Source organism: Eretmochelys imbricata, chromosome 7 (genome assembly GCF_965152235.1).
Source record: "Eretmochelys imbricata isolate rEreImb1 chromosome 7, rEreImb1.hap1, whole genome shotgun sequence".
Taxonomy (NCBI): Eukaryota; Metazoa; Chordata; order Testudines; family Cheloniidae; genus Eretmochelys; species Eretmochelys imbricata.
In genome coordinates this window covers 68,852,911-68,866,646 of record NC_135578.1, presented here as the reverse complement: position 1 = coordinate 68,866,646, position 13,736 = coordinate 68,852,911, and the positions used below count along the sequence as shown (strand labels likewise).

The following is a 13,736-nucleotide window of genomic DNA, read 5'->3' as shown; positions in this document are numbered from 1 at the left end:
ACATGGCAGAGGCTGTGTGTGAACAGCCCAGGAGTGGGGCTTCTCACAGCAGAACAGTGTAAGGCTCGTTCCCAGAGTCAAGGAGTGGAGTGGCCTAGCAGATCACTGGTCCAGACAACACCAGAGGGGATCACCACACTATGTACATTCTAGTTCATCAAAGAATGTCATGGGAGGTTTAAATGACAGCCAGGGTCATACTGGTCACGAATATAGTTGTGAAATGTATGCACAGATACTATGTAAGAAGTTATATGCTGCAAATATGTTTTAAAGTCTGTATCAAGGCAGAGTTAACAGACAGGCTTTCTGTCAGACATTGGATGTTTATTCTCCTGTCTCTCTGTCGGCATGTAAATTACGCATTGTAAGCTACCTGGAGGGAGGCACGCTTACCTGTTACATGTTTCTGTTGACCTTAACATGTATAGATACACAGAGGGGAAAGAGAACCTTATTTTAACATGCACCCCAAAGCTTTGTTTGGGCAACAAAGAAAACACCCCATCCTCCCCAACCTAGGAAGTAAACGGGCAGCATGTTTACATTCATGAAAAAGAAATCAAAACCAAAACCAGTCTGTGTTGCAATGCTGCATGGGACGTTTAGGATAAGATAAACTTCTTTAGAAAGGGGGATAAACCTGTTAATCTCTAGAAAGCACATTATGACTTTGTTTTATATGTAACCTTTTGTTTCCGTTATCCTTACTCAGAGTCTCTTGCCTCTTTGCTAATAAAATTTGTTTTACCACAACTATATCTCACTGCTGTGGTATTAAGCAAGGTGCTGATCCTGCACTGACTCATACAAGCTTTTCCCTTAGAGAAAGCCGACCTAGGATTTCTGCAGTGAGTAGATAAAGGACTGGAACCTAGAGCCCTGTACGGGATGAGTGTAGAACCCTGCAGTGGGACCGGGATCCCATGGGTCCTGCAGGAGCTGCTGCCATAATACCTGGAGTGGGATTAAAAGAAGTGCCACACAGGGTTCTACTGGACACTACAGGGGAAGACTTCAAAGGGACTCTCGGTCTAGAGTGCACTTATTGTTAGCCTGCAGATAATGTTCCCTCTAATTTTTGACAGGCCGTAGGCACAAAAAATTTCTTCTGGGCAAATTTTTGTGCGTGCGGTGTTTCACTGTGTGCACAGGGTTTAGGATCTGTGTGCATGTGCACACATGCACAGCTTAGAGGGAACAGTGCCTGTAGAGCAAAATAATGTCTGCCAGAGGACAGTGCTTGGGAGACTAACAGGCTGGTGGTGTCAGGGAACTGGCACCCAGTTAAGCACAAACAAGTCTCTCTGCTCCTGGAGGCAGGGCAGCAACAAGCGACTCTCACTCCTGGGTACCCTGAGAACTATCATAGTATAGCATTAGAAGAGGCTGACCCTGTTGTTTGTCAAAAGGCAAAACCCTGGGCTCCTGAAGCTGCAGCCTTCATTTTAAATCATTAGATTATACTGCCTTAGGAAGGCAACAAAACAAACCAAGACTGACCTTTTTGTATTAGAATTCCGTATCTGGAGAAGACTACAAAAGTTACAAGACTGGTTACTAAAGAGTTAAGCCCTTCAGATCAAGTTGACAGTTTTATTCCTCAGAAGCAATGAACATCTCTTAATAGGTAGTTTCAGCTTTTTTGTTCTTTGAGTTTTACTTACTGTAGAAATCTATTATCCAGAGCTTTTCACACATTTCCTAATTAAACTAACATTTTTGCAGAGAGGTGGGGCATAAATTAAACAAAATTAGTCCCCAGTACAACTTAATTGAGTTCATGTGACTTACATCAGGGAAAAAAAGTGAGCCAATGTATTTTGAGTTCAAGTAAGGCAGTTTTCTTAATTTTACACTGCAAAGAGAAAACTTCAAACTATTAGTTCAGTGGTAGATCCAGGATAATAAAAAGGGCCCAGTGGCATAATGTAAATGTTAGAGCCAAAAGACTAGAAACACTATGGCTAACAGACCCCCTCATCACAAGGGCTCTAGGCCACACTCTCCCCTGGGGAAAGGGTTCAGCTCCTCTGCAGATAGAGGAATTTCACTATCTTATTCCAGAAGTTATTTTGGCCCTCTTTGGGCTCCTGCTGCCTTACTTCCTATATGATGGTAGAAAGGCATCTAGGTCACTGCAGGAAAGATGCCTGGAAAACACATTAATTTAAAAAAATTTTTTTTTAACTGCACACCTGCTGTGTTCATTATCTCAGTGCCAGAGACTCCTTGTGATCAGTGATAATTTAGTTTTCCACTACAACCCCTCAAACCCTACACAATAGTTTTTTTCATTAAAAATTGTGTTAGATAATAACAATTCTGCATGAAATGTGCTGAGAAAACACTGCACAGACCAGGCAGATACCAACATTAAAGAACAAACAGTATTTTTCCTGTCAGAGCTTTTAATAATTCTAATAAAAATAAAACCCAGCCTGCCTTATTTTCCTTTGTTCCGCATAATCTGTAGCCACAGCAGCATGCTTGACTGCATTTGAAGAATGTCTTTCTGAAAACTTTCCATGTAGCACTTGCTCAGTTTTTCCTTAAATTGCCATTGCATAGCTCATCACTAAGATTTGTGACAACAGATACACATCATCAATACTAAAAGGACAACACTCCCAATGTTATGATAGAAACCTGCAATGAGTGTACAGCATCCCGAGGCCTTTCATGTTATGTTATTATTTCCATTTCTTGATTAGTCCTGCTATTACATATCATGCTTTGGAGAAAGTGCTTTGCTTAAAGAAGCTGATTAAATCTTTTTTTCCCCCTTTTTAATCACAAAGAAGGAAAGCCAGAAGTCAAGCATGCAAACAGCACAAAATGGCACTCTAACGCAGAATCCAGGTCCTTTGTTTGGAGAGGGGCTTCCAAATTTAGGAAGACTGAGCACTGGACTCCAAAGAATCCATCACCTTTGGTATGGGAATAGAAAATTATGCCTTCGAGCCTTCAGCCTTAGCACGGGCTAAAAAGGTCACTCTTCAGCTCCCTCCAAGAACAAGGGAAGATAAGGAGATAAGCACCACTGGCCATGCTCAACCCAAAGATCAACTGGTGTTTTCGCATCAATTCCACCTCTGTGGTGGGTCATAGGAAGCGCCAGCAAGAACCGTATCCCCCTCATGAAAAGATAGAGGAGGAATTTCTAGGATATCTTCGCCCTCTCAGCAAAATGCCAGGCAAAGAAGCCACTGAGATCCCCTCACAATCATGTGAAAGAATGAGTAGGTCTCATCTCTCAACCAGGATTGGAAGACAAAGGTTAAAACCCTATTGTCAAGAGCCAAAGAAGGGCGTTTTCTAAATCCCTATCTTTTGGAAGCCAGAGAGGGATTCATGTATGCAGCATGACTGACTCAGCATGCTTCTGAACATATTACTGTAGGATAAAATTGACTGAGGCTTATACACTACCAGATTGGTATGCAATGGAATCAGTGATTGTGAATTAGTAAGCTTTAACTAACAGAAACTCGCAGGATGAGGGACAACTGTAGAAGTCTGAAAAAGGTCCTGATGTCCCACCATGAGTTATTCAGTGCTATTTAAGATTATTAGTAGTATTATCCTAATGCACAGCAGCCCCAATTAGGGACACGGACCCCATTGTGCCAGGCACTGTACAAACAGAACAAAAAGATCATCCCTGCTCCAAAGAACATACACTCTAAGTGCAAGACAAGAGACAACAGCAGGTTGTAATGAAAATTGATGGTCCTTTGGTTATGCAGTCTGATAACAAGACAGTCACTCAGTCAGTGGCAAACAAGTTTAGAACAAATACATCACACAGCACTGGTATATCCAACCTGTGGAATTTACTTCCATAGAAGTCTGAGTCATGCCTGTGGAAAGAATTCAAACAGAGCTGAATAATTTTATGGCCAACAGTATTTGCAGCTGTGTCTGCTAAAATAAGGGTAAATCAAATATGCCTCAGGGAATAAAGTGTTCCCCATGGAGGGCTATGTAGCACTATAAACGCATCAATTTTGGACACTTACTAATCACCGTGGCATAAGATGATGTATTTTACATTGTAATCTTTTCTCTCAGCTATTGCTAGCCACATATTTCTAGGAGTATGCAGCAATTTGCTTGGCTTTTTCTTTAAAGGACGTTTGAATCATCATGTAATTCTGGATCAACAGGGTTTTTGTTAAGTATGTCATTTCTAGTGCCTTACCTCCCACGTAGCTTATTAAAGGAACATGAACTTCCATCCTCTTGTCTTTCTCTCACTCTATTTTAGCACTTGGCCTGTCCCATCCAGATCTTTTGTCAAAAAAAGGCAGAACTGGCTCCTTAAAAGTTAATATATTAAGGCTTAAAACATGATGAGCTTGAAGAACCAGAAAAAAAATTATACACAGAACCTCTTAGTGGAAGGAACACCAAATGCATGTAGGCGATCAACTGCGTTTTCTGCTCTCACCTGATGGAAGAATTAGTGTTGCTACTAAATTCTGTGTTGCAAAAATAAGCATGCTCTCCAGTGACACTATTGTGAGAGACTTTAAAAATTACATCTTTGTGTTTCATAATAATCAAACACTGCTGCTAAGAAAAGTGAAAAGAATGCTTGAATACAGAAGACTAAACAGACTGAAGGATCGGGAAAGAGGGGAAAAATTAAATCGGAGACACACAAAGTTTAAAAATGAGTTATTAATATACATCTGAATACAAAAATATTACAATCATTGCAAAGACTGAAAAGAACCCAAGATGTTTTCTTTACATCATCTCTCTGATAGTTTGGCAAATGCTTGTGTTCTTTGTTCTGCTGTCATGTGCTCACAGGCTTCCAAGATATTTGCCACAATTAAAGTCTGTTGAATTGTTTTTGCCTTTACCCATATTCTTCCATTCATTCCAAACACTATCTCAAAAGGGTAGAGTTGTCCCAATTCCTGAATGATTTCACAATTGGGAGCTAAAAGCCTGAAAACAAAGTAAAAGGGATGGCAGAAGAAGAAATTATTGTGTAACAAATACATTTCAGTGTTGCTAGTCAATGACAGGACTACTGCTAATACCACTAGTAGTATGAAGGCATCTGTAGCAACTTCAGTAGTTAAGGCTGAACCGAGCTGAAAACATGGATTCAAACTTTAATATAACATAGTAACATTTTGAACTTCTTGTTTAGTGCTCATGTATGAGTTTAATTTTAAAAAATTCCAAAACCAAGAGGAAATTAAGAGTTAAGATTAAATTTTAAAATCCCCCCCCAAAATGTATCCTGCAGTGACACCATGCAACAATCATAATGAAGATAGTCTAGTGTTTGTGAACCAGACTTAATTAAGTTGATTTTTAGCTCCACATTTGCGACTGAGCAGAAAATAGGATTTATTCTAACCTGTAACAGTTCATCCAGACTGTATGAGGAAGAGGTGCTAATTAAAAATCTTTGAACAATAGAGGGTATTTTTTGCTATTGCTCCTTCCTTCCCTCATCCCCTGCATAGCTTTTGGAGGGAGGAAACGGAATTCTTTTTTTGTTTCTTCACAGTCCTTTTCTTGGTACTCTTTGGAAGAGAGACTTCTAAGGATGCTTGAGAATGCCACTGAAGGCTGTGTGAAGACTGTGTTCAAGGAACTGATGTCATTCTCAGACCAATTGCTATATACAGATTCTACTTCACCACTGAAGACGGAAATATGTACATAGCAAATTTATGATTAGCCTCCATAGGTGACAAAAGCAAGTTTCTGATGGATTGGGTTCACAATATTTTCTAAATAATGTAGCAAGAAGATCAAGTAGAAAAGAAATTCCACTTCAATACACTACCACGTAATAAAGTAAAAGGTAAAGTCTATAGCAGAATATGGTTAGAGTACAACTTTCTCAAGGAAACAGCAAACATACCAGAGGCTTATTAATTTAAAATGCCAGTTTGTAATTGAGGAACAGAGAGGAGCATTTTTAGTTTTGTGACATCTGTTGGTTTCTACTTATTGTATTTTATCGTTCGTTTCCCCTTGTTTATATTATATTATATTTGTATGCTGATTACAAACTTAGGACCACAAAGAACAACTTTGTCAGGCAATAATGTTGACAATATGTGCCCTAAGAACAATATAATACACATCTGTTACTCCACGTGTTATACTGTTCAGACCTGCTGGTTATGGACATCCAATGCTAAAGCATTAAATATTAGGGTGCATACCAGTTTTCATCAAGATGAAGAGTTTCACTCATCTGTCACAGCTCAAAAAATTGACAAAATTCAGCTTCTCTCTCATTCCTGGAAAGTTAAAAATTGTAATACTTACTTTCTTATTAGACCTAAAGAAACCTTAAACAACAGGCCTTCGTGTCCAATTACTCCCATTCCATTCGCTCTTCCACTGCTGTCTATACAGACCATCTCTGGTTCCATGTCTTTATTGGCTACAATGAATTGACCATAAATAAGATCTCCCACCTAAAACAAGCGATGGGAAATGTTCAGAGAAACTGTATCATGTCTGTATATCTTTTTGGTTAAACTCGTCCCTAGGTTCTTTACAAAAATACACAGTTATGCAACAGTAGATTGAGATATATAAGCAGTTTATTTTTCAACATTTATCCATTCTTCCAGTGCAGTCATGTCTTGTGGATGCTACAGGTGTTAACTCGTATTATCTACATACTCCTTGGCTCAGTTATATAGGGTTGCCGTCTCAACAGTTGCAAAAGGAACTCTGCGTGTATGTAGCAGAGACTTTCCTTTAAAGCAACACTCACCACAAACCTCATATATGGTATTTTTAAAAATAAACCAGTTTCCTCATCTTTTCACTCCTTTTTAGATTTAAAACAGAAGGCTTTTAAACATAACTTACTTTCATAATTTAAATAGTTTACTTTTTCATTTCACTCAGCTTGGATAATGAAAATGGGTTAGTCTTCTTTTCTCTTTGCTTTTCAGTTTTACTTTCTGGTTATGGAATATTACAGGATGCAGCAATACTGGGATACATATACTAAAGAAAATAGTTTCTATTTAAATATTAAAGACAGAAACATTTCTATTGATGTACTGTGATGCTGGAAAACCCTGTTTTAATGGGGTTGATAGGGCTGCTGTTAGACTTCCTGGGGTCTGGGGCTGAAGCCGAAACCCAAGCCCCACCACATGTGGCCAAAGCCCAAGCTCCACTGCCTGGGGCTGAAGCTGAAGCCCAAGGGCTCCAGGCGTGAATCGCAGGGCTCAGGTTACAGGCCCCCAACCCCCTCCACCCAGGGTGATGAGGCTCAGGCAGGCTCAAGCTTCAGTCCCCCCTGACAGATGTAGTATGTCATGCAGTAATTTTCGTTGTCAGAAGGGGGTCGTGGTGCAATGAAGTTTGAGAAACCCTGTTCTATGCTATAAGAAAATATCTACATTTTTCTTAATAACCTTGAAAATGTTTGCACTGAACTTCTGAACTAATTAATGGCCCTATCCAGTGGTGAGCTGGAGCCAATTCACACCGGTTCACTGGAACCAGTTGTTAAATTTAGAAGCCCTTTTAGAATCGGTGGAGGGACAACCAGTTCTAGAAGGGCTTCTAAATTTAGCAACTGGCCAGAAGTGGCGCCTTAGGCGCTGACTCCATGGGTGCTTCAGGGCTGGAGCACCCACGGGGAAAATTTGGTAGGTGCAGAGCACCCACCAGCAGCTCCCTGCCCCGCGCTTGGCCCCAGCTCACCTCCGCTCCGCCCCTGAACGCGCCGCCCCGCTCTGCTTCTCCACTCCCCCAGGCTTCCCGCGCGAACAGCTGATTCGCAGGAATCCTGGGGGAGGCTGAGAAGCAAGCAGCGGCTCTGCGCTCAGGCCCAGGGAGGTGGAGGTGAGCTGGGGCGGGGAGCGGTTCCCCTGTGCGCCCCCCTGGGTTACATGCTGCGGTGCGGGCAGCCCTCCTCGTGCCCCAGCTCACCTCCGCTCCGCCTCCCTGGGCCTAAGCGCGAAGCCGCCGCTTGCTTCTCAGCCCTCCCAGGCTTCCCGCGCGAACAGCTGATTCGGGGAAGAAGCAAAGCGGGCAGCGTGTTCAGAGGAGGCGGCGGAGCGGAGGTGAGCTGGGGCTGGGTGGGGAGCTGCTGGTGGGTGCAGAGCACCCAGGGAGTCGGTGCCTAAGGCGCCACTTTTGATGTGATCAGTGGGTGAATGGCCGCTCCTCCTGTTCCCCCCCTAATTACACTACCCCCCCCAGGAGCCAGAGGGACCTGCCGGATGCTTCCTGGGAGCTGCCCCAGGTAAGCACCAGTGGGACTCCCCACCTTGCCCCTGGCAGGTCCCTCTGGCTCTTAGGGGCAGGGCGGGGTGGGCACCCACTACAGTGGCCCACGAGATCCTCCTGCCCGGCTCTGGAGGCAGTCAGGGAACAGAGGAGGGGGGTGGATGGGGCAGGAGTCCCAGGGGCGGGCCTGGCCCCCTCGTGGGGTGAGGAGGGAACCAGTTGTTAAGATTTTGGCAGCTCATCACTGGCCCTATCCCATCTTGGAAATGCGATGTGCAAGGAAGCTCATCCTGCGGACTTAGAAGCTGAATGAAGGAAATAAAGTCACAGGAAAATGTTCTGTTTCCCTCTTTGCTGTTAGCTTTGAACTGACAGGGCCAAAGTCTTGAGGCAGAGATCCCCAGGGCTTACCCCTGGGTCTGCCCCAAAGGACACTTTCAGTGACAGATCATTACAACTCTCATGCTCTTAGGATTTAGGTTATAACTCATTTATATGTGCACACTTGCTTGCTTTAACCTGTAAGTAACTCTCTTATTTCTTTTTCCTAGTTAACAAATCTTTAGATAGTTTATTACAGGATTGGCTACAGGCATTGTCTTAGGTATAAGATCTAGGGTACCAAATTATCTTCGGTAAACGTCTCTTGGACTGAAAGCAACTTGAACGTGGATTGACTTTTGACTGTTAGTCCAGCTTGTCTGAGTGGCAAAATAGGCTGGAGACTCTAAGGGGAGTGTTTGTGATCATAGGCACCGACTTCCCCTCTGCTCCATGGGTGTTCGACTCCCACCCGCCCCTGTCCACCCCTGCACCACCCTCCCCCTCCCCTCAACCCCTCCTCTGCCCTGCCTATTTACCGCCTCCTCCCCCGAGTGTGCCATGTCCCCAATCCTCTCCCTCCCTCCCGGAAAGTCCTAAGCGCCGCCGAACAGCTGTTAGGCGACAGGTGGGAAGCATTGGGAGGGGGAGGAGCAGGGACGACGCCACGCTCGGGGGATGAAGAGAGAGTAGGCGTGGGGGGAGCTTGACTGACCGTGGGAGTGGCACACCTGCTAATTTTTCCCCATGGGTGCTCCAGCCCCACAGCACCCACTGAGTCAGTGCCAATGTCTGTGATTCCCTGGTAAGACTGTTGCAGTGATCCCGGAGTTTACATTTGTTACTGGCTTGGTGAAAGCTAATTATAGAACACATCACCAGGTTGGGGGGGGACAAGGAGGGTCCTACCCTGTTTGACAGTCTGCCCTGAAGTAGGCACTCGCAGTCGGGCGCTACTCCAGACAGCGTGACAATCACATTTTGTAAGAGCCTGTTTTATAAAACGTGAATTTTAGGCGTAAACTGATCTCAGACTGTCTCTTTGAAGGGCTGTTCTACCACAGAACTGCCATCTTCTGCCTGTGATATTATGAGAAGATACATCCTCTGTACAACAAATGGCAAAGTCTGGCACATATTGCTATGACGGTCAGCGATCAAAAGAAGAAAATCCCAGATCTCTAACTGACTTCCTCTGCCAGAGCCCAACAAAAAGGCCAAGGAAAAAGGGAAGGGAACAAAGCTACTACAGAAAACTTTGTACATGTCATGGAAAATCTGTCATATATCAGAACATCTTATGACTAAGGGATACAGACAAATATTTGAGTAAATTTTAAATAGTTACTTTGCAAGAAAGTGAAAACAAAATACTTTAAAGGTTTCAATACTGCCAATATATATAACAAGAACATTACCTGCACATTTGGTCTGTTTCTTTTGGTTGCACCTTCAAATGCCAAGTAGGACAAAGAAGCTTGCTCACTTCCACCGACATCCACTTTGAATATGTCACCTGCCTTGATAGTCACTATGCCTATCACATGATCTCCCTTGACTGGGACATACTGAAAATGAAAACAAAAGACATATACGAGAAATGAATATATCTTTTTACACGTATATACACATACATACACACACAAGCATTGTGTACAAAGAAGCTGAGTGACCAAACTTATTTGCAAAATAAGTTGCTGAAAAAAAAATCTTGATACAGTACCAAAATGAACTTCTATTTTTAGAAGGCACAGTACTATAATACCAGACACTGTGGGTATGTACTCAGGAGACTAGCTGCTGGCACACTTCTATTTTTAGTGCATTAGCTTGAGCGAGCACACCTATCTACCTCCACTGGGAAGCACACTCCAGCTGTAATAAAGACATACCCTAACGATGTGTCTTCACAGCAGTTAGGTCAAGTTTATCTAGCTTGACTTCCATCCACACACAAATCTCTAGCTCAAGTTAATTGTTGCTTTAAGCTCAAGCTAGCTGACCCTTTGAGGGAGTGGGTGGGTTGATGCTTGAGTGATTCTGAATCTAGTAATGCTGTGTGAATGCAACAGCTCAAATTACAAGAGTCTCACCAGCAGCAAATCCAATTACTCTGTGTAACTCCAGTGTTGTTTTCCAGTGTGGTGGTCACTCTCACTGGAACTAACCTAGCTTTGAGTACAGTGAAAACAAGCCCTTAGAGTAACACTATAAAATTAGGACTGTAACAAAAAATTGCAGAAAGACATCCTGATTGCGTCTCTCTTTCAGGGGAAGTGACAGAAAATTCACAAGGGACAACCCTAACCCTAGGGTAACAGGGGATAGATTAGAAATAACAGTCTTCATTTTTAACTTCTATTGCATCTACAAATTTCTGTTAACATGATGGCTAGCGAAATAATCAGTAGTGCCATTTAAATCTTCTTTAAATTTCAGCATTAACTCTCCATTAAGGTTATGACAACAATTTACACATCAGAAAGATATTATTTCAGTATGGCAGCAGAATGAGCAAAAACATTACATTAATTAATGTTTGGATGGTTTCTCTTTTAGGAGGCCCCTTCTCCACATTACTGCTAGAATTGAGAGTTCGCAACCAAATAGGGTCACAGTCCGCTTCACCAATAACAGTTTACAGCCACATAGCAACTTTTCAGCCATTACGGCCATGTTTCTATTTCTGTAACTAGCAACTCTACCTAACAGAAGTTTATTATGAGAAATTTTGGCCAACTATCCCATATCCCACCAGTTGCTGCAGCCTGCACCAAGTGAGGTTATTTTAGTACCTCCTCAGCCCCCTTCTTTCCACATGAGATTACAGTTAAGTCTTCTGAGTAAGTTTAGATGCTGGAGAGGATTCCCACACTTGGCACAAAGGGGAGGAAAAAAATCTCCCATTGTTACCAGCAGCAGTGCATTTTTACCAGTGATACCTCTAGCGACCTCATCTACCAGTTGCAACACTCAACGGAACAAGGAACACATCTAGCTGGTTTGTTGCATGCAGCAAAGGGCAGAAAAACCCTGTATAGGGTAGCACTCCCACTTTCACAACCACATCAGTAGTAAATTACCGCCCGAAGCCTGGTACTTATGTGGCCCTAGAGCAGCAACTTATGTACACCGTTGGATATACAACTGTACAGTGTTATGGAAGGGTTAGTTATTACAAGAACACAGTTGTGGATGACCTCCACGCAACAAAACAACAGCGTGCACCACTCCTTACAAGGACTGATCCCTGTGCCACATTAGCCTTCAAGTTGGGGATTATAAGCAGCATCGTAAACAGATTTTAGTCAATCGTGCCATTGTGGCACACTATAGTAGTAATTTGTGTGTGGACGGGAATAAATGGACACCAGACGTTGGCTGCAGCCCCACAATTCCCAAGGAAAGCAATGGAAGGGGTTTCCACTCCGGTTCTGCCACTTTGAAGCTCTGAATGAAGGGTGCCACACTGAGCTTTAAAGAGGAAGCCAGCTGCAGCTCCTGGAGAGTGAGAACATGGGGCGAGGGGAAGGGAGAGAGGGACCGCGGCAGCAAAGGTGAGCTTCAGAGCCAGCTTACCTGGGCTTCTGCCAAGGCGCTCCGGCCGCAGAGCCACACGAAGCCCACCAGGGGAAAGGCACGTACAGCCAGTGACGAGCTGCCAAAATCTTAACAACCCTCCTCACCCCACCAGGGAGTCATGGCCAGCCCCTGCCCCTGGGACTCCTGCCCCAACCAACCCCCTGTGTTCCTTGATGCTCCCCCTCGCGGGACCCCTGCCCAATCCACCCCCCTCCCCTGTCCCCTGACTGCCCCCAGAACCGGCAGGAGGGTCTCGTGGGCCACCATAGTGGGTGCCCACCCTGCCCTGCCCCTAAGAGCCAGAGGGACCTGCCGCGGGCAAGGTGGAGAGTCCCGCCGGTGCTTACCTGGGGCAGCTCCCAGGAAGCATCCAGCAGGTCCCTCTGGCTCTTAGAGCAGGGTAGCATAGTTAGGGGGGGAACAGAGGGAGCGGCCATTCACCCACTGATCACATCAAAAGTGGCGCCTTAGGCACCGACTCCCTGGGTGCTTAGCCCCCACCAGCAGCTCCCCACCCCCAGCCCAGCCCCAGCTCACCTCCGCTCCGCCACCTCCTCCTCTGAACACGCTGCCCCGCTTTGCCCCATCCCCACCTGCGAATCAGCTGTTCGCATGGGAAGCCTGGGAGGACTGAGAAGCAAGCTGCGGCTTCGCGCTCAGGCCCAGGGAGGCACAGCAGAGGTGAGCTGGGGCACGAGGAGGGCTGCCCGCACCACAGCAGGTAACCCGGGGGTCACACAAGGGAACCGCTCCCCGCCCCAGCTCGCCTCCGCCTCCCTGGGCCTGAGCACAAAGCCTCTGCTTGCTTCTCAGCCCTCCCAGGCTTCCAGCGCAAACAGCTGATTTGCAGGAATCCTGGGGGGAGGGGTGGAGAAGCAGAGCAGGAGGGTGCGTTCAGGGGCGGGGCGGAGGTGGGCTGGGGCCAAGCGCGGCGCAGGGAGCTGCCGCTGCCGGTGGGTGCTCTGCACCCATCAAATTTTCCTCAGGGGTGCTCCAGCCCCAAAGCACCCATGGAGTCTGCGCCTAAGGTGCCGCTTTTGGCCAGTTGTTAAATTTTGAAGCCCTTTTAGAACCGGTTGTCCCTCCACCGGTTCTAAAAGGGCTTCTAAATGTAACAACCGGTTCCAGCGAACCGGCTCCAGCTCACCACCGCGGCCAGCCCCCGCTCTGCAGCGCCACCCGCCCCTCATTCCTTGGCCCCGCCCCGCCAGCTCCGGCGCTCTCACCCGCTTCTGCTGGGAGTCCACCCAGTAGGCCCCGCCGGAGCCGCCTCCGGCTCCGGCCCCGCCCGCCTGGCGGTGGCGCAGCAGCCCGCACTTGGTGACCAGCAGCCCGGCCCCGCAGCTCCTCAGGCCCGGCCCGCACACCAACCGGCCCGGCAGAGCGGCGCCCGGGCCCAGCCACAGCCGCTCCCCATCCGCCTCGGGGTGGGCGGGCAGCAGCAGCACGTCCCCCGGCAGCACCACCTGCCCCACGCGCTGCTCAGCGGGCAGGGCCCCAGCCTCTGCCGCCGCCATGGTCAGGGTCAGCCCCTTCGTCGGGCCGGCCAGCTTGCCCGAGCCTAGCGCGCGTGCGCGACAAGGTGACGCGTG

General features: G+C 46.1%; 1 protein-coding gene across 1 annotated transcript; it reads right to left on the bottom strand.

The window, feature by feature from the left end:
• Positions 1-4,668: 4,668 nt before the first annotated feature.
• EXOSC3 (exosome component 3) lies at positions 4,669-13,720 on the bottom strand. The gene is made up of 4 exons (XM_077821178.1): positions 13,371-13,720; positions 9,981-10,130; positions 6,310-6,461; positions 4,669-4,962 (listed from the first exon to the last, which is right to left on the bottom strand). The coding sequence occupies exons 1-4, from the start codon at positions 13,659-13,661 to the stop codon at positions 4,761-4,763; spliced, it is 795 nt and encodes a 264-aa protein (XP_077677304.1). The 5' UTR covers positions 13,662-13,720; the 3' UTR covers positions 4,669-4,760.
• Between the last annotated feature and the right edge of the window lie 16 nt (positions 13,721-13,736).

Excerpts from the sequence above, each read along its gene's own strand:
- EXOSC3 (XM_077821178.1), bottom strand. The coding sequence starts at position 13,661 with ATGGCGGCGGCAGAGGCTGGGGCCCTGCCCGCTGAGCAGCGCGTGGGG. Across the intron at positions 6,462-9,980 it reads GAAACAGACCAAATGTGCAG|GTGGGAGATCTTATTTATGG; the intron begins GTAATGTTCTTG and ends CGCTTGTTTTAG. Across the intron at positions 4,963-6,309 it reads TCTTTAGGTCTAATAAGAAA|GCTTTTAGCTCCCAATTGTG; the intron begins GTAAGTATTACA and ends CTTTGTTTTCAG.